At 43.1% G+C, this 19,852-nt stretch overlaps 3 protein-coding genes across 5 annotated transcripts in view; 2 read left to right on the plus strand and 1 right to left on the minus strand.

Moving 5' to 3' along the window:
* The window catches only part of NMT2 (N-myristoyltransferase 2), a 32,480-nt gene extending 27,101 nt beyond the window's left edge, over nucleotides 1-5,379 (plus strand). Inside the window, exons 11-12 of the mRNA XM_080578896.1 lie at nucleotides 838-975; nucleotides 1,184-5,379. Coding sequence (XP_080435022.1) covers nucleotides 838-975; nucleotides 1,184-1,204 — 159 coding nt within the window. The 3' untranslated portion in view covers nucleotides 1,205-5,379. The remainder of the gene's footprint in view (nucleotides 1-837; nucleotides 976-1,183) is intronic.
* A 193-nt stretch (nucleotides 5,380-5,572) lies between these two features.
* Nucleotides 5,573-8,324, minus strand: RPP38 (ribonuclease P/MRP subunit p38). Of its 2 annotated transcripts, none has more exons than XM_080578897.1 (3): nucleotides 8,180-8,324; nucleotides 7,922-7,994; nucleotides 5,573-6,560 (listed from the first exon to the last, which is right to left on the minus strand). In XM_080578897.1, the coding sequence occupies exon 3, from the start codon at nucleotides 6,527-6,529 to the stop codon at nucleotides 5,678-5,680; it is 852 nt and encodes a 283-aa protein (XP_080435023.1). In that variant the 5' UTR covers nucleotides 6,530-6,560; nucleotides 7,922-7,994; nucleotides 8,180-8,324; the 3' UTR covers nucleotides 5,573-5,677. The 2 variants fall into 2 exon arrangements, with proteins under 2 accessions (XP_080435023.1, XP_080435024.1); XM_080578898.1 differs by having other exon boundaries at nucleotides 8,140-8,220.
* Nucleotides 8,325-9,031: 707 nt separating this feature from the next.
* Nucleotides 9,032-19,751, plus strand: ACBD7 (acyl-CoA binding domain containing 7). 2 transcript variants are annotated; one of them, XM_080578904.1, is made up of 4 exons: nucleotides 9,032-9,584; nucleotides 19,093-19,210; nucleotides 19,321-19,383; nucleotides 19,471-19,751. In XM_080578904.1, the coding sequence occupies exons 1-4, from the start codon at nucleotides 9,573-9,575 to the stop codon at nucleotides 19,542-19,544; spliced, it is 267 nt and encodes an 88-aa protein (XP_080435030.1). In that variant the 5' UTR covers nucleotides 9,032-9,572; the 3' UTR covers nucleotides 19,545-19,751. The 2 variants fall into 2 exon arrangements, with proteins under 2 accessions (XP_080435030.1, XP_080435029.1); XM_080578903.1 differs by lacking the exon at nucleotides 9,032-9,584 and adding an exon at nucleotides 10,356-10,509.
* The last annotated feature ends 101 nt before the right edge of the window (nucleotides 19,752-19,852 follow it).

Below are 19,852 nucleotides of genomic sequence, written 5' to 3' on the forward strand. Positions count from 1 at the left end.
CAAAGAATGTTCTCGTGCTTAAGTAACTAAGCATTACTGTTTTGTAACTCTATTATTTTTTGTGTTAGAATGTAGAAAGTCCTGCTGGTGCTCTGCTTTCATGCTGTTAAGACTCCAAGTTCCTAGGTCAGACTGCCTTGCAGTTAACAATTGCAAGTGAATGGACCGTTATATCCAGGCCCCCAGGCAAATTCAGCTGTTCATACATGATGGCTGTCACTGTGATGGCTTAACTGGCCTTATTTTTAAGTTGCTTGTTAAGAGTTCAGAGCGCGTCGGGGTTTGATATGTTTGTGTTGCAGCACAATACGCTGTGCTACAACTAAGTCAGCAATGTGGCTGCATGCAAAGAAGAGCAAATTGGCTCTTTCAGAATAGTGAATTTGGGAGGTAGAAGAAGAGAAGTTGGCAGAGTGCATGAATAAGGGAGGGAGCGTGACGTGTCAGGTTTGAGTTCTAAAGGAAATACCATTTCAGAAAAGGATTAAGGTACAAAAATGTTTATCAATAACAAGTACAAATGACTGAAAGCCACCATAAACTGTACTGGAATAGGACATGTGTGTCAAAGCCCTGTATGTGACAGGGTGTAAAAAATGCGTGTCCATAAAGATAAAATAAAGGGGGGTGTTTGAGGGACTCTTCAGACCTTTTACCTTGGGATAATTTCTTTGTATGTGTATCTAATTAAATGGAAAGATTTGTTCCCGTATCTTTTTTCTTTTCCACTTAATTAGATTAGTCCCTTGGATATCATTATGCCACTGTGGAAAGTATTACTTGTGTGCCATTTGAAACTTCAAAAGTAAAATTTTAAAAATGTTTTGCTATTGCCAGAAAGGATTTGATGTGTTCAATGCACTAGACTTAATGGAAAACAAAACATTCCTGGAAAAACTCAAGTTTGGGATTGGAGATGGAAATTTGCAGTATTATTTGTACAACTGGAGGTGTCCTGGCATGGAATCTGAAAAGGTAAGGGACTCTTTAAAGAAAAAATAAATAAATAAAAAATTCTGAACTTTGTTAGGTATAATAATGCTTTAATCTATCCTGCCCAAAATGGGAGGAATTTTTTAAGATCCGTTTAAGATCCATGATTCAGGTGCAGAAAACCAGAAAATAATGTTTAGATGTACTGCTCTACTTGAACTAAAAAACTACATTTTTCTTCTTCCTTTAGGTTGGTCTTGTATTACAATGAGGACACGTGTTTCTAGAACTCTGAGGTCATCATTTGCGTTAATTTGATCTCCATAACTCTTGGAATGATATTGTTCAAGAGGAGTAAAAGCACAACGTCAGTGATACTGAATAGTCCATTAAACCTGAGCAATGAAGAAATCCACATGTGACCAAATTTATGCATTTTCAGATAAATCAGAAGGTCCTTGAAACTCTTTTTATTGTCCATGAAAAGAATAAAAGCACATTCATTTAAGTTTCAAAGCTTAGCTTGCACCTTGATGAGAAGAAGGTATTTTTTTTCCACTCTGTAGAAAAGACTGTTTTGTACAAACTGAACTTCAGTGGTGGATTAGGGTACAAAAATATTTGCTATTATGTGGATGAACTGCTGCATTTCTATTTATTAAGTGGTGGTGTATGTTTGTCAGTGTAACAGAATGAAGGATACAAACTTGAGTATCTTCGCTATATTTACTTCACATGGATATCATCATTTGGGGAAAAATCATGAAGTTATGATACGTTTGTAGCTCTATGAAAGTCCTGGATGTTTTTTGTAACTGGAGCAGTATGACAATGTACTGGTTTAACTAGTGCATTTGTTTCTCCATAAGCAACGCTGCCAAATCAATAAAAATACAGATTTGTACTTTGATCTTCAATAGATCAGTGGATTGATTTAACAGTATCGCACTGTTCAGTGCAGGTGTTATCTATGTTGCTGGAATGTTAACACATTACTGTACTTGATTTACAGTTGTGGCACAAAACCTTAGTTTTTCCTCAGTAGAGTAACATCAGCCTGTGTGTAAAACTAAGAATTTTAGTAGTGCTATCAGGATATTTATAGTTTGAATGTTTTTGATGCTTCTGCAAAATTGCACATATTCCTTTGTCTACTTTGATTTCCTATGAAGTCTGTAATTCTGATGAAAAGTATCTTGTGTAAATACGTATTCCTAAATTGTTCCTGGTAGTGTTTTTATCCTGACTTTGGAACAAGAACTTTCGCTATGTATGTGGCTGGTAGGCGGAAGAGAAATGCTCTACCCTCAGTCCTTGGAAGCCTGCGCACTGCGCTTCCTGAAATGTAAGAGGGCTGATCTTTGTTGTTGGGTAAGCTGTTTTAACTCCCTCCCGAATGCTCGGCAACCAGAATGGCTTCTGAAGCACTTTATATGCCTTCCAGCATAGCATCATAGATATCATAGATATGATAGCAGTTCTTTCAGTTTGCGGGTGCTGCAGTAACGTGAGCACCGACAAAATCTGCAGTAAGAAGCTGTTCTAGCTGAAAGTGCCAAATCGTGGTAGTGAAGCCTCTGTGCTGTGAGCATATTTTGAATGTGACTTGAATATCTCATGAAATGCAAATGTCTAAGCTTTCCTTTTAAACATGCCTGTAACGCTGACAGCAGGTTTTGCTGGAAGTTGAATTCTGTACCTGAAAACATCAATTTAGATGAAGATGAATTTGTCTGTTCTTCGTAACTCCTAGCCCTACCCACCTCCTTGTAGCACTGGGGGTTTTCTTTCTCCCCTTCCATTTCCTGTGTGTCAATTGTTTGTGGTTTGGTTTCTTGTTGAGCAGTGAGAGGATTCTGCCCTAGAGACAGCGATAAATAGTTTGGCTTATTGCATTATAGCTCTGTGCTTAAAGCATGCGACTTCCTTCACGCAAAGGAAGGGACTAAAGGTGTTTGTCCGCCCTCCAGGCATGCTAGGGGCCTGGGGAAAACAAGGGCTTTAAAGGGGATCTACAGGCTTCTGGCAATGAAGTCGGGCTCTACAACTCTGCCCACTCTAACACCTGTCTGCTAGCAGCAGTCACAAGAGACTGTGTAGATGGAGCTTTGACACCCTGTGTGAGGCCTGAGCAGAACTAAGTGCCTGAAAATGTAACCGACGGGATAGATACCTGAGGCAACAACAGGGATTTAATCCCAGCTCCATCCAAGACTTGAGTTCTTATCTCCCAGAAGGCGGGAAGCGGCCGTGCCTGACAGGAATTCATGTCGGAGCACGCTGGGGCACGGAGGAGGCTGACACCAGGCCTTGGTGTTTGCTGCCTCCTCGCTTCCAAGGGCAGAGCCTCGGCAATCCTCCCTCGGCCGCTAGCGCGAGGAGCAACTGCGTGGCTCTGCCCTGTGGCTGAGGTACTTGGTGCCCAGCAGCGGTCACAGCCCAGCTCCCCCTGCTCTGGCTTTGGGTGCTAGGTGAATGACGTGCTCATTTTCTCTGCCTTCCCTCAGAAGTACAGGTAGAAGAAATGGTAGGCAGTGTTTTTTTCTTCTCTCTTTTCTGAAATCACAAGCGGTTAGGCCACGGTGGGACCGAATGCACCTGGGCAGAAGGCAGAACTGAGCCTGATTTTCTTGCAGCTTGGCTCGCTGCCCAGATCCTGGGGTGACTGCGTGTGAAGCAAGGAGTGTGGCCATTCTTTGCTTGGGCCATATTCTGGGGAAAAAACAATGAATTTGAGGCGTGCAAATTTGTCTTTCTGACTAGCTGGATGTTAACTGCAGGGAAGGGAGGAGTCGTGCTCCTGTTGAAGCTTTGCAGCGCTGCAGCTGACTGAAAAGTTAACAGGGCCAGAGAGGACAAGGGATGAGGGCACATCTGAGCCTAAGCTGGGGCAGTTCCTGGGGAGTCCTGTTACTTAATGGCCGTTTAATCCAAAACGGTCTCTTCTGTCCCTGCTGAGTGCTTCAACCTTTTGGCTGAACATGCTCTTTTAACTCAAGTGCTTTGTGAGTCTCGGAGGTGTCCCAGCCTGCACCCACGCAGTCAGACAGTTAACCTGGAGGTGGAGGTTGTGGCTGCCCGCCCTCGCTTCCTAAGCAGGGCCTTAAGTAAAGGGCATTGGTGTGGGTGCTACTGTCAGCAGCTCTGACAGAGGCTCTTGTGCTGTTTCAGATGTTGAACCTGCATGCACGTTAGGCTTTGAACAGCTACCACGTAAGACTTCAAAAACTAACAGATGGTTTCACAAAAATTGGCAGATTTGAAGGCATTTTAAAGGCTCACTACCGTCTTTCCCACAACTCTTTTCAAACATCCTATGTAATCTCTTTGGAAACTTTGCATCTGCAGAGGGGACACAAATCCCTTGGGAGAGCTATAGAGCTGGGCAGGCAGCAAGGTGCTTGAAAGATGACTGCTGTGCTTATGTTCTTTACCAAAGCTAATCCTTGTGCTCTTTTTAAAGATGAAGAGCTAAATATTACAATTAGCTAGCATGGCAATTAATTACACTAGGTTCTAGCATGCTTTCAAAATGTTATGCATCTAAAAAGCCAAAGCAAATGACCTCTGTGAAGGACTATGAAGCAAGGCAAAATAAAATCACCTCTTTCCTTGCCACCCTCAGCAAGGGAGGGCAAGTTTCTGGCACTGAATGTCTGGAATCGTTGCTACTGCCTCCCTTCATAGCATCATGAACTTAAGACACTTCTATCTAAATCCAAACTACAGATGAGCTAGCTGATAGCACTGGAAGGCTAGACTTTCAGAGCTCTGAAAACCGCAACATGGAAAACCCATCTTTGTGAAACAAGGTAAAACAATTAAGCTATTTTGCTCTTTTACAATACCATAGAATTCACTTTTGCTTATAACACAGAGTGCCAGATAAACTCCTGCACTGTTGATTTTGATTGCAGCTTGCAGCACTATTTCCTTTCCTTCCTACAGAACAACTGTCTCATTAGGAAACTGTTCATAGACCGCAGTAAAAGGAAACTCCAAAGCCTTTAGTCTTGTGTAGCGACTCTAGCTGTCATCTGCTACTTTACATACAACAGCCCATGGCTGAACTTCCTGGGGAATAACTTTAGACTCCATTTAGAAACTGAGTTTAGTTTACATTTTCTCACAGGATATGTGTGTTAATAGTTTACATACAGAAGTGTGGTTTTTTTTTTTCCAAATGCAGTAGTAATTTTGTTTTGTTCTCCGTATGAAAATAACACTTTTCCTTCAGCATATTGGCCACCAGGTAGAGCTGGAATCCAAGCCTGCATACATGCTTGACCAAACCAAGATTCTTGTTCAGCAGAGGAAAGGATGAAAGTTCAAAAGGGAAGTCTGCCTGTGCTGTTACAGCTATTTACTTGAAACAAGCATTGAACCAGCTTTAAGAGTTATACTGGCATGGACCTTTGTTTAAATAAACTTTCAATTTTGGTATCAATTTTTTTTGAGTAATTACGCTTAATTTGAATCAGTTTTATCTGAGGCATGTTCATCTGTACAAAAATACAAAGCTTGCTTAATGCTTTACATTAATTCCAAAGCTGTGCTTATTACTTCAGGATATCCATTACCAATTTAACTCTGTGATCTCCAACTGCAAATTAAATATTTATGCCCAGATAGAGACTCGTAAGTTTGAACAGTATTATTTATTAAAGCAGAAAGAACCTCGTGTGAATGCAACAGAGATGAGTTTGCCGAATCGCTTTAATTGGAAGAACCGAACTGAAGTCATTTATGCTGAAAAGGCTTTTTTCTTTTTGCGAGGTGGTTTCTTCATCTTATTTGGATTTGGAACAACTTTCTTGATTTTCAAAGGCTGTAAAATCACATTTGAAAGATCGAGCTGATTGCTTTCTGTACGCTTCCGCTTCTGGCTTGTGTGCTCATCCTCCACTGTCTCCGCAAGCTGCTCAGGTTCATGAATTTCTGAAGAATCTGCATTTGCTGCAGATCCTTCAGTTCTATACTGAAACCATGGCACTTCCAAAGCTGGTATCTTTGGAATTATTGCTTCTATTACATCAGTAAATTTATCAGACTGCCTTTTAAAGCCTAGTGCTAAAACGGATGTTAAGCCAAGAAGTGGTGCTATTGTTTCACTGAGTCGGGGAAGCTGGCCTGCTGGTGTGTCTTGACTTGTGCTCAGCTGGATAAGATGCGATGTGATCATGGCAGGCTTTGCAGATTTGCAAACCAGCAGAAGTAGTAGTTCATTTTTTTCCAATGCTTTTGTAACTTCATTAACTCCAATCGCAAGTTGTCTTCTGATACTTATGTCAGTCCATCCTGGTGCTTGTCGATTGCCTTCTGTTTCCTCTTCTGTAGGGAGCTCGTTGCTAGCATCACACTTCGCATCACACTTTCTTTCCGTTTTTTTTGTACTGGAACGCTTTTTCTTCCTTGGAGCCTCTACCTTTTTAAGTCCAATCTGTTTAATCCTTTCTTCTAAAGTCTGTAATATAAAATGCATGCTATCTCCATCTATGGTTTTCCACTGAATATCAAAGGGGTTATCTAGACACGTTTTTACAGTGGTTTTCTTTGCTTTACGAAGCGATGCCGTCCCTTGCTGAATTACAGGCATCCTGGGGTTCTTTCGTGTTTTGCCACCCTAGCTGTGAAGGGAAGAAAAAGGTAAACAGTAGTTTAAATATCGTGCTGTTTGCTGGGGACTTCATTACCAGAGGCTTCTCTTGGGAATGCAGATGAGAAACATCACATCTCAAAATCGTATTGGCCACTGTCACCTTCTTCACGCTAGCTCAGTGCTAATCCTTAACAAATCTTCCACAAGGCACAGGTTACTCCTTTTTTCTCTTTAAAGAGCAGGCTCTACAGCAATGCAACACCAGTGACAAGAAACCCTTCTGAAGCTGAACCTGAATGAAAGCAGCTAGAGGTTCCACAGAATAAAAACATCCATAAGTTGAAGGATTACGTTTCCTGTTGCACAGCTGCATTTTAGAGCTATTATGATGTGAAAAAAATCTGCAGAATCACAACATGAAACAAGCTCCAAATTCTTGAATTAATTTAGCATTTTTTAAACTTTAATTTGCCTTTTTATTCTTTAATCTTACATCTGTCTGCATTTAAGAGGTATGATAGAAGGCTGCAGTCTTTTAATTATGCTTTAAGTAAAGGGAGGCAATCCTCTGCAGGCCTCCAGGGAGTTCAGAAGGGGTCTTTCACTCTTATGTCACCTAGACCATGCCTTTAGGGGTGTGAAAAATCAAATTGGGGCAAAGAAGGATAGTTGTTCTAGCTCTGATCTACCTAGTCCAGATGAAGAGTGAAGACATGACAGCAGGTCTGATTACAGGCCCTGTTAACTCCTGAAGTCCCCAAACTCATGCTTGGGTTACTGTTCATCATCTCCTTGCCAAACTAGTAGGCCTTCGGTGTTGTACAACCCAACTTACACAGTAAGAGAACTCAGGAGAAACAAGACATGACTGTGTCCTTAGGCATCCTCTTTACCCAAGCAGAAATACGTTGCTTGAGTGTCGACCTTTAGATATTTACAAAATACCATCTCGTCAGTCACATCAATTCTCTATGTACTGCTAGTAAGCTTAAACAACTAAAGGATCTTACACGTTTTGTGTATGTGGCAGAGGGAAAAGGAAACTCTTGTAATGGTGAAGTAAAAAATAAAAATCGCTATTATTGCTTTTAAGGACTTTCAGTGATGACTCCGATGGCCTACAGTGGATATCAAGTAAAGGCAGCACTAGACTTGTATATGGGAAGGAAAAAACATGGCAGATTTCACAGCTGAAAGACTGCATTTTTCTGTTGCAAGACTGCATTTTTCTTTTCAAAATGGACGCTACTGAGGATAACGAGTACGTAGGGACAGGAATTAAAGCGACAAGAGAAGAAGGGGAAGCCAGCTCCTTCCACGCGGTGCCAGGTTCAGGGCCCCTCGCTTCCTGCAGCGGGGACGGGCAAAGCGAGGCCTTCCTCCACCTACCTCCGGCCGAAAAAAAACCCACGTTTCCACACAGCCGCTCCCCGATCGCTCGGCGAAAGCCTTCCTCCGGCTCCTGTGGTGAAAAGAAAAGCAGGGGAACAAACGCGGGTTACCGCGCGGGCCTGCCGGGGCGCAACGCGAGGGGGCCGAGAGCGGGGCCGCCCTCCCCTCAGCCCCGCCGCCCTCCCCTCAGCCCCGGAGCCGTGCCCGAGCCCCACCGCCACAAGGCCCCGGTCCGGTCCCGGTCCCAGCCCGCACCTCCCGGCCCCGTTTGGCCCCAGCACGGCGCCGGCTCCCGGCCCGGCTCGTCCCGCCCCGGGGTGGGCGGCGGGGCCGGCAGCGAGAGGCGGCGCCGCGGGGCGGTGCCGCAGTGCTGCCCTCCGCGGGCTTTCAGTGCTTGGAGCTGGCGTTTGGTGGTTTTAGGGCCGCTGTACGTTTCTTGCAGCGTGTTTTTAGTGGGTAGCAATAGATAGGCTGTGTCGTGTGCGAGGTGATGAAATCGCGGCGAATTAGGGAGAATTTCGTAGTGACTTCACCGCATCTCTCACCGCTTCTAGTACATGAAGCGTTGGGTGCATGTACCGTATTCTAACACTGGTGAGGAGATGAGGGGTAAAAACAAAGCTGGAGGCTCTCCGCAGTGCCATGAACCATTAACTGGTGTCCCAGAAGCTCCTTCTGTCCCCACGTGTGTCCCGGCACGCAGCGCTCACTAAATGGCAGCCTCTGTGCCTCGCCGTGGTGGAGGCTGGAGGTCAGGGAGTTGTTTTCCTTGTGTTTTCCTTCCTCTCCTCTTACTGAGATTTAGTAGTTTTGTTTTCTCTGCAAGCCTCGGCTTAATGTATCCCAGGCTTGATTTGAGAGGAAGCACCCCTTTTACGTGAGCTTATGGAAGCTGATGGATTAAAAAAGCTGAAGTGTATGGTGTTGTGATTGAAACCACACCTGAGGAATGATGAATACAAATGTACTGAGGCATGAACGTAAAGAATTAGCAAATTGATATAATAGGTAAGTGGGGCCAGATTTTTTCCTTTAATAGGTACAGTTGTAGGCTAGTTCATTTAATGTTTGTTGTTCCTTCTGTATTTAGCAGAACAAAGAAAACCCAGCGCTCTGGAGTTGCTCCCAGGGGTGCCCCTCATGCCTTTGGGGCTTTCTGCAGGATGCAGCCCCATTGTGGTGGGCACAAAGTCCCCACAGGGCCCATCACCAGGTAGGGCTGTGGAGGAGAGGATGCTAACGGTGACACGGTGACGGTGCTGGTGGCGATTCAGATCAGGCTCGCATTCATTCAGCCCGAGGAAATCCCTTTTTCAAACAAACACCTTGGAAACCCTGCTGCATCTCTGCTCTCGGCCTGGCGGCCTAACCCTCCGGGGTACAGGAGCGAGCTCAGCCTTCCCAAGGAGACGAGCGTGGGCACCCCGGTGGGCTCAGCACGCAGCAAATCGAGCCAATATCCCTTCACCAGCCCTGATGGCAGGCCAGCTCACCCGGCACGGCCCCCAGAGGAGGCCACTCGGTGCCCGGCCCCATCACGTGCGGCCCCCGCCACCCTGCGGGGCGCTTCTGCGGAGCTGGGAGGCAGAAGCTCTGCGTCCCCGCAGGAGAAGGAGCGAGGCTGGTCCCTGGGCATCCCCACAGCATCATGACTCTCCAGGTAAGCGATTCTGCGTCGCAGCCAGACAGAAGAGGAGCAAGAGGAATGCGCCGTCTGTCTGTGCAACGCCTTGTCAGAGACAGACGTGTTTCTTTACCATAAGGATTGCTACTGCAAAATCAAGGTTACCTTGCAGCACATAAGCTTCTGAAGGTTAAATAGTGCATTGCTTTTTGCAACTGGAGGTTGAGACACAGGCAGCTTATTTTGAAATGTTCCTGGCTCGTGTAATTTTGCGGAGGTAGGAGACACAAATACTCTTAGTGTGTGTGAATTGTTTTCTTTGTGTGCACATCTGAGTTTGCTGGGACTGGGTTGCGCACTGAGAGGTAGGTATGTATTTAATTTTTAGGAGCTAGCTACTTACTTAGAGCTATAGAAGAAAAAGGGAAACTTCTAACACTGAATCAGTGGTTTATGTGCATTTGGGAAACATGAATAATTTAAGAGAGTATGCATTTTTTCTGGGTGTGTACATCTTTGGAGTGGTACATTTTGAGATGCATTTTGGTAGGAAAGCTTCTTCCTTCTGCTTTCTCTCTGGCTACATTTAAATAGTTCCTGAGGAAATTATTTTCATTGCTGGCTTTTATCATTGTACCATTGTAGCGAAGTGTGAATACTTTCCTTGTCTTGCCCATGCCCTGATGGATTAGGCTGTAATTTCTTATTAGGCTTTCTGTTATCCCTTTCACTTTAAGACTTGCAAGCCCTTTTTGTCCTGCTCTCATTATAAGGTCCGTCTCAGCTTGGTTTGTGTGTGTGTGTGTGTTGCAAAGAGTGAGCAACACAACGCTCTGACCTAGATGCAGGGAGTGTATTGTCAGTAGCTCAGCAATGTTCTCCTGAGCTGCAATTATGTGGAATGGCACAGAGGTTTCATTGTGTTGCTTTACAGCTAAGAAGTAGAATCCTGCTTAAATGGGTAAGAGCTGCCAAATCCCAAACATAACACCATCTTTGTTTAGTGATCATTGAAATTGTAGTTTGTTTTCTTCTGCCTTGAATTCACCCTATAAAATAACTATATTTAAAGAGATCTCCAAGTTTTGCAATCTGCTAAAATATTCTGCTGAAAATGAATTAATTTTTTCTTTGCACAAAGGAAGTCTGTGATAGTAGTCAGATAAGTCATGCATTTATCTTTGATGCATGTGTGTATGTTTATGTCTGCATATATATATATATAAATATATATGCACTTCTGCTTTTAATTTGAGGAGTTAAAGGGGAATTTTATCATCGCACGATTAAAGGAAATTATAGGCTGTTCTTAAGCATGTTGTATAAGCAAGCAAATCCTAAGCAAAAGTCTGTGAGTCTGTGCACAATGATTGGATTGAGGGAGATGAAGAAAAAAAATTAAACATTTAAATTTCATTTCTGTGCATTTCTTGCTGCTTAAGGTATGCATTTGCATATTTTTGAAACAGTGGCTTGTGATGTTTACTATATATCCAGATAGAATAAAAGTATATAAAGATAAGCTTATTGACTTAGTGGCTGCCTTTCTCAAATTATTTTTTCAGTTATCTTTTGTCTGTACAAGTCTAGTATGCTTCTAGTTCATTCTTGTGAAGTTCAGATCAGAAAATGATTCAAGGCATTTGGAAGGTTTCCGCTGATTGAGTAGTCCCTGTATCTCCGTCCTGACAGGGGCTCGAGCACAGTGGTGGCCACAGTATGAAGATGCAGATAAAACTTATTTCGTCTTCAGTTAATTACGGCAGCTCAGTTGTGTTTTAATATTGATACCACTTCTTCATCTCAGTGCTAACAGAGTGTGAATGCTGCTTTTGTTTGTACGTGTATGGATAGTATGAGGAGATGTCTGTGATGGTGTGAGAGTCACTGATACATGTAGTAAAGTACATCGCATCTACTGGTGTTGTTGTGAAGAATGAAACACTTGTTTTAGTACAGAATGGAACAGAATAGTTCAATTGGAAGAGACTACAAAGATCATCGAGTCCAATTGCCCAATCACTTCAGGGCAAGAAGTCGAAGTGTATTTTTTGAGGGCATTGTCCAAATGTCTCTTGAATGCTGACAGGCACAGGGCATCAACGGTTTTGCTAGGAAGCCTCTTCCAATGTTTGACCATCCTCATGGTGAAGAAATTTTCCTTTTATCTAGTCTGAACCTCCCCTGGCACAGCTTTGTGCCATTCCCTCGTGTTTAAGAAACTTTTATCTAGAAAAGCAATCTTAATGGTGGTGGGCCATCAAATATGTTTTCCTAAGTAAACGTAGGTCCCTTTTATGCATCCATACCAACAATGTGAGAGAAATACTTTGTTTCTAGATGTGCCAAAGATGCACAGTTCCAGTTTCTTCCTTAATTCAGTGATACATAGGTTGCAGTAATGATTTTGTTTTCCCTTGCCGAGAACATCTCCATAATACATGCCTATTGAAAGTATTTCTGTCAGTCATAGGCAGACGTGTGTTTCTCCACAGTTAAACTACAGACCCATTTTTCTTTGGTGAAAAATTAAGAATGTGCTTAATGTCAGAACTTGCTGAAGCGTTTCTGGTGGCTGTAGGAAATCCCAGTGCAGTGACACTACAAAAGGAGAACAAGAAAAAAAATATTGCAAACGAAGAAAAATAAAGTTTGCAAGAAATAAAGTGTTAATATTACAAATATTAGGAATTCCTCATAGGGAGGTCTTTATTGTGTTGCTTACAAAAAGCACATGTGAACTATGGACTATAATTAACAACTAAAGCAATGTTTCCTTCTTTTCTTTTATGGCCAAAGATCTGTTTCTTTTGAACCTCTAGGATAAGCAATTGTTTGAATGATGCATGAATCAAAATGGTTTTGTTTGCACTGAAGCTGGAAACTATCAAAGCTGTCATTTCTGGAAAAAGAATCAATTTCTGTAATGAAATTTGAGAGTAGTATGTTCTTGTTTGTATGTATGGATTTTTCTTCTATGGCATCAAGAACAAGTAGATGTAGTAGATAGAGAATTTTCCTGTTGACGTAACAACTTATCCTAGGGCAAGTACCATTGCAGCTGGTGCTATAGGCTTTCTCAACTGCAATGAAATTCCAGTGTCAAAGCTTACAGAGTGGGAGTTTCTTTGTGCTGCTCTTTATTTAACTGCTGTTCACCAGATCCAGTATTTAAAAGGGAAAGTAAATAATCTAAAATACTGGTCTGTAGCCACATCTATTGCAACCGTGGCAGTACAGACATGGTTACAAAGATTTTACACCAAGAATTCCTTAAGGATCAGATTGTTCCATTGTTTACGTAGTTAAAACTTGGCTGGCTGATAAAAGATGTTAAAAATTTATCATTTAATGGTTTGACCTAGGATAGAAAGATTTTTCATTCTTATTCAATTACATTCATAAAATGTTTTTATATTTAACTATTTCCTTTTAATGTCAGCAATCTAAAGGGGTTTTAGAAGAACATAAATTAACTTGCACTTTGTGTCAAGTACTAAAACTGTTTCTCGTGACCTATACATTGCGATATTTCACCACCATGAAGACAGCAAAACCATCCGTTCATTCGTGAGCATACATATCAGAAGTTCTTACTGATAAGGACTGAATCTACACCCATATTAATGCCACTGTTGCTAATTTAAAACATTAAGTCAAACTGAAATTATTTTGTTTAGCTAAATTGACAGAAATATTTGTTGTTCAGACCTGTCAGAAGATAACAACTCTTGCTCCATAGCATAATAAGCAATAGCTTATTACTTTAAGGCAATTTCAGAATGTTGTCTGGCAGTGAGGACACAGTTTTGAACTACGGACTGCCACCATATACAGGTTAGAAGAAAACTCTCAGTGTTAGATACGTTTATTAAAAGGTCAGTACATACTGTGAAGGCGTAGGGCTTCCTGCATGCTCCTGTATACCTCTTAACCCTCATACACTCCCGAGAAGTGTTTGCTATAAATTGTCCTCTCCTCCTAAGTTTCTTTCCTGTGGTCGGGGTCTCTCCCATTAATAAATAAAAGATGAGCAGGGAAAGAACAGACGAAATCCTTAGTTTTAATTAGTTGGTAACAACTAGATGCTTTAATGATGCTTGACGTGCTTTTGGGGAAACGTTTTCCTTATTATTCTATTTAAATCACTACACTGCTACTTTTAGACAAGACCCTCCATAGACTTGCCAAGATATGTTTACATATACCAGGTAGCCTAGTTGTAAAATACCACCAATGGGATTTCTACTTTGTCAGGCTTCAAAAGGTTACGGTCTGTATCACTAAAGCATGACTAGTCAAGCCCAAGAGCCCTGGTCAAGAGTTACAAGAGTTTCTACACACAAATCTGTGTGTGTACAAACGGAGCTTCTTTTGTGTCTTGACTAGTTTCTCCCACATGCAGCTGCTGTCATCTGCCTGTACTCACCTTTTATGCCTTGTTCACGTCTGTAGCTGTTGTTCTGACATATGGAAGTCCCAATACAACTGGGACTGAGATAATTGTTACTGTCTTTTATCGATGAGAATCAAGTCTCCTTGCTACCATACGCTGGTCAGGATGATGCTATAAAGCACCAGGCCTGATAGTGTTTCCTACTGGATTCTTGCATTTGCCTCGCTGATTTTGAGCAGACTTTTTTGCCTTTTCACTTTCTTCCTAAACTGACAAGTTGTAGAAAAGTTGTTCTTCGCCTGACCTAGTTGCATGCAGTCATTCAAAGGAGGAAACAAACTGTGGAAGCTTTGGCTTTGTGAGTTTAGTCCGTTAGTCCAACTTAATGGACAGAACTTAATGTTCTTACATTAAAGGACGTGTAAGAACAATATATCTTCCTGTCTGTTCTTAGGGAATTGATCACTGAAGCAATATTTGACAAAGAAGTCAACGTTACCACTTCTGAGAGTGAGCTTGCAAAACTCTGTCCCCAGCTATTACTTATTTCTAATGGCAAGCAAGCTGTTGGCTTGTTTTTTGTTTTGTTTTGTTTTTCATACAGTCATAGAATCATTTATGTTGGAAAAGACCTCTAAGATTAAAATGTTCCAACCATTAACCTAGCACTGCCAAGTCTACCTCTGAACCGTGTCCCCAAGCACCACGTTGCATACCATTTTGAATACCCCCAGGGACAGTGACTCACGTACTTCCCTGGGCAGCCTGATGATCACTAGTGACTGGCCTCCAACTGGATTTCACTCCATTCACCACAATTTTTTGGGCCTGGCCACCCAACCAGATTTTTACCCAGCGAAGTGTATGCCCATCCAAACCATGAGCAATCAGTCTCTCCAGAAGAATGCTGTGGGAAACTGTGTCAAAAGCCTCGCTGAAGTCAAGGAAGACAACATTCACAGCCTTTCCCTCATCCGCTGAGTGGGTCACCTTGTAGAAGGAGATCAGATTTGTCAGGCAGAACCTGGCTTTTGTGAACCCGTGCTGGCTGGGACTGATCACCGGGTTATCCTGTAGGTGCTACGTGATGGCACTCAATCTGCTCCGTGAGCTTCCCTGGCACCAAGGTCAGACTGACAGGCCTGTAGTTCCCCGGTTCCTCCTTCCAGCCCTTCTTGTAGGTGGGTGTCATGTTTGCTAGCCACCAGTTGACTGGGACCTCCCTGATAGCCTGGACTGCTGATAAATGATGCAAAGTGGCTTGGAGCGCACTTCCACCAGCTCCTTCATTACCCTTGGCTGGATCCCATCTGGCCCCATAGACTTGTGTACCTCTAAGTGGTGTAGCAAGTCGCCAATCATTTCCTCTTGGTTTATGAGGGCTTCATTCTGCTCCCCATCCCTATCTACCAGCTCAGGGCAGGGTATCCAGAGAGAACTAGTCATGCTACTAAAGACTGAGGCAAAGAAGGCATTGAGTACCTCAGCCTGTTCTTCATCTCTTGTCACCATGCTTACCCCCACACCCAATAAAGGATGGATATTCTCCTTAGTCCTCCTTTTCTTGTTTATATATTTCATATAGTTTACAGATTGCTCAAGACAGGCTTGTTCTAAGTACCACATAGATAATCCCTCATCTCTAATCTTCTGCCCAGAAGCAATGTAAGTTCTGTTCTTAAAAATGATGACACAGCCACCAGTGGTGACACTATAGTCTCTAGCTGGGTAGGTGAGAAAAAAGCGGTTGTGTTCTAACAGAGGATTGCCTTCCAAACATAAAAACCTTCTTCGCCAAGGAATTCTTGCTTTTCTTTTAAATTTAAGACCTTGACTTGCTAAGAACTCTCTCTATGCCAAAGGAGGGAAGAAAACACACTGGCAAACTGTAGATGTAAGCAGGCCAAGATCTAAATTCACAGAGTGTTGTTCTTAAAAGACTTCTGCTTTCTCCTTGTTGATTTCAAATAGCAATTGATAGTTTTACAAAAATTAGCAATTTCTCCAAACATTGTGGCCGGGAACTTTACTCACTAGACAAACTAAATTTCCATAATAACAATAGTGATAGGATAGCGGCCAGGTTTCTGTGTAAGATCGCTGTGATCAGTGCCCCCAGCTACCTGTTCTTAACCTCTTTCACCTGCTGCTGGTGCCGTAAAGCAGCCAGCCACCAGCTATGTGCCATTAAATCGATGAATGTATAGTTTGTGACTCCATGAAGGGGCCTTTCTTTGAGGAAGTATCATAGAATCATAGAATATCCTGAGTTGGAAGGGACCCTTAAGGATCATCAAGTCCAACTCTTGATACCGCACAGGTCTACCCAAAAGTTCAGACCATGTGACTAAGTGCACAGTCCAATCTCTTCTTAAATTCAGACAGGCTCGGTGCAGTGACCACTTCCCTGGGGAGCCTGTTCCAGTGTGCAACCACCCTCTCTGTGAAGAACCCCCTCCTGATGTCGAGCCTAAATTTCCCCTGCCTCAGCTTAACCCCGTTCCCGCGGGTCCTGTCACTGGTGTTAATGGAGAAAAGGTCTCCTGCCTCTTGACACCCCCTTACGAGGAAGTTGTAGGCTGTGATGAGGTCTCCCCTCAGCCTCCTCTTCTCCAGGCTGAACAGGCCCAGTGACCTCAGCCGTTCCTCGTACGTCTTCCCCTCCAGGCCTTTCACCATCTTCGTAGCCCTCCTCTGTACACTCTCCAACAGTTTCATGTCCTTTTTATACTGTGGTGCCCAGAACTGCACACAGTACTCGAGGTGAGGCCGCACCAGTATGCTTGAGCATCAGTCACTAATTAAATTCTTTTCTTTCTTTAGTTATTTTAAAACAGAAATACTTGTCTTGTACTTTCACTCTGTTAAAATAAAAGAATACTATAATGAGTGCAGGTCTCATGCTTACTTTATTTCCTTCACCTGCTCCACCCAGCACAGTCATTTGCCAAGCAGAACAACATCAATTAAGAAGACAAATACAGGATCGGTTTTCTTATTTAGAACAAAACCAAAAAAACCTCTCCTCTAACTAGAAGAAAGAAAAAGTAGTCTAAAGAAGCATAGTACAGTCAGCTGAGATATCACCAGGGTCTTGGGTATTTAAACAAAACTTCAGAATCACCTTGAAACAATTGTTGGATACAGAGCTGATTTTTTACATGTACTGTAGGCTGCTTTTATACACATTAAATGTATATGTAATAGCACATTCTGAGTGATATACTGTGCTTCGGCAAATGCATATCCAACTCAGAAGCTACAATAGTTACTGAAAGCAGCATATAGCACATTTTTACACTACAGTACACGTGACAGTACTATGTAGTAGTTTACTGCACTATAGTAGTGGCAGTAAACTGGCAGTTCAGTAGTTGCTGTGCAAAAATCTTGCTGTCTGACATATCCTGGGCATGAAACAGACTACAAACTCTATGCTAAAGTCTAATTTGAGACTCAGGTTATAGATAGAATAGCAGCTATAGCCTTGGGTTGATGTGAGCATGAGACACAAGAAGATGAAAGGAGTATTTCAGCCTTAAATTTATGCTTCACTCTGTGCTCTACGGTGTTTGAGAGCTGGGTGTGGAAGGCTGTCCTGGCAGTAGCACTGCTCCAGCCTCCGTGAGGTATGGGTGTGCTGACAGCTGGTTAGCTCCTGCACTTTCATCAGAGAGGTGGAAATGAAGGAGGAAGTGTGCAGTGCCTCTCAAAGGTACCGGCTCCACAGGGGAGCTCCTTCATTAGGGTCGACACAATGCCATGAGGCCAAAAGGATTTGGAGATTACTGCTGCGCTGTAAAGTTCAGTGACTGTTTTCATGCCCCGACCACGAATGTGAAAGACATACACACTACTTTCATTGCACACATTACTTACATGAATCTATGTGGTGGTTTTACTCAGGTGGGCAGCCAAGCTCTCTTGAGCAACTGCTCTCTTAGTCGCCCTCCTCAAAGGGAAAGAGGGCAAAAATATGATGAAAAGGGCTCGAGGGTTGAGATAAGGACAGGGAGAGCGCTCAACAATTATCGTGACAGGCAAAACAGACTCAGAGTAGGGAGATTAGAGAAATTTATTGCCTATTACTAACAAGCTAGAGCAGTGAGAAACTAAAAACACGAACTAAAACACCTTACCCTCCCATTCACCCTCTTCTACCTCCCCCCCCCCCCAGCAGCGCAGGGGAACGGGGAATGGGGGCTGCGGTCAGTCCCTGACGCTTCATCTCTGCTGCTCCTTCACGGTCACTCTCTGCCCCTGCTCTGCGTGGGGTCCAGTTCCTTCAGCCGCTCCCCACAGGACTTGTGCTCCAGGCCCTTCACCAGCTTCGTAGCCCTTCTCTGGACACGCTCCAGGGCCTCGATGTCCTTCTTGTAGTGAGGGGCCCAAAACTGAACACAGCACTCGAGGTGCGGCCTCACCAGAGCCGAGTACAGGGGGACGATCACCTCCCTGGTCCTGCTGGCTGCACTGTTCTGGTACAAGCCAGGATGCCGTTGGCCTTCTTGGCCACCTGGGCACACTGCCGGCTCATGTCCAGGCGAGCATCAACCAGCACCCCCAGATCCTTTCCCTCTGCACGGCTTTCCAGCCACTCTGCCCCAAGCCTGTAGCGCTGCGTGGGGTTGTTGTGGCCCAAGTGCAGGACCCGGCCCTGAGCCATGTTGAACCTCATACCATTGGCCTCCGCCCATCGACCCATCCTGTCCAGGTCCCTCTGCAGGGCCTTCCTGCCCTCCGGCAGATCGACACTTCCCCCCAGCTTGGTGTTGTCTGCAAATGTACTGAGGGAAGCCACCCCTGCAGCCCTCCGGTACTAAAACCTTGCCATGTAAACCCACTACGATCTGTGACTATTCTGACACTAGACAGTCTGTAATGGTTCCAAGTGTTTAGATAGAAAACTGTTGGAAAAAAGAGGTTTACTTATTTTAGCTATGCTAATCTTATTGAATAAGTAGGCCAAGTTCCCTTTCTAATAATTTACGGTTTTATTAAGCTTCTTTCGTGGGGAAAATACGTAGACTTACCACTAAAACCATGTGAGTAATAGAGCCTATCTAATGAACTACTGTGCACGTTAAAATTAATGTTTCAAGCACCCCTCTTGAGAGGCAAACTAACACTTTATTTTTCTTGCATCAGGCTGACTTTGATGGGGCTGCAGAAGATGTAAAAAAATTAAAAACAAGACCAACTGATGAAGAACTGAAGGAGCTGTATGGATTCTACAAACAGGCTACTGTTGGAGATATTAATATTGGTATTCCTGTTACTATATATAACAGCAAATTTACACCCATACATTGAAAGCAAGCAAATGTTATATAAACCTGCATGATAATCAATAAAGATATGCATTTATTTTGGCAGAATGCCCAGGAATGCTAGATTTGAAAGGCAAAGCCAAATGGGAGGCATGGAACCTGAAAAAAGGTGTCAAAGCAATTAAATTTACTTCACATAATCACTTAAATAGAACTGTAAATACAAGCCAATAATGACTCCTACTTTCCTTTGCAGGTATATCAAAGGAGGATGCCATGAATGCTTATATTTCTAAAGCAAAAGCAATGGTAGAAAAATATGGGATTTAGAATACTCAGAGTAATTCCCACTACTAACTAACTCTTCAGTAGCTAATGAACTAACTCTGCTGAGAAAAATAACTGTTGGTTGTGTAGTCTGACAGTAAAATCTTTTAAGTGTGAACCATTGCACGGTAAAGGGTGTTTACACACATACTGTATTTTTGGACTACATCTTATTCTAAATAAATTTGAACCTATTAAATATTTCTTTAAGAATTGTGGATTTTTGTGAATGTTAAATTATGCTTAGCATTTTTACAGTAGCATACAGAGAGGCACTAAAAGTAAAACAACAGCTGTCTTTTTGCAAATGA

Source organism: Anser brachyrhynchus (genome assembly GCF_964034855.1).
Source record: "Anser brachyrhynchus genome assembly, chromosome: 2".
Lineage (NCBI taxonomy): Eukaryota > Metazoa > Chordata > Aves > Anseriformes > Anatidae > Anser > Anser brachyrhynchus.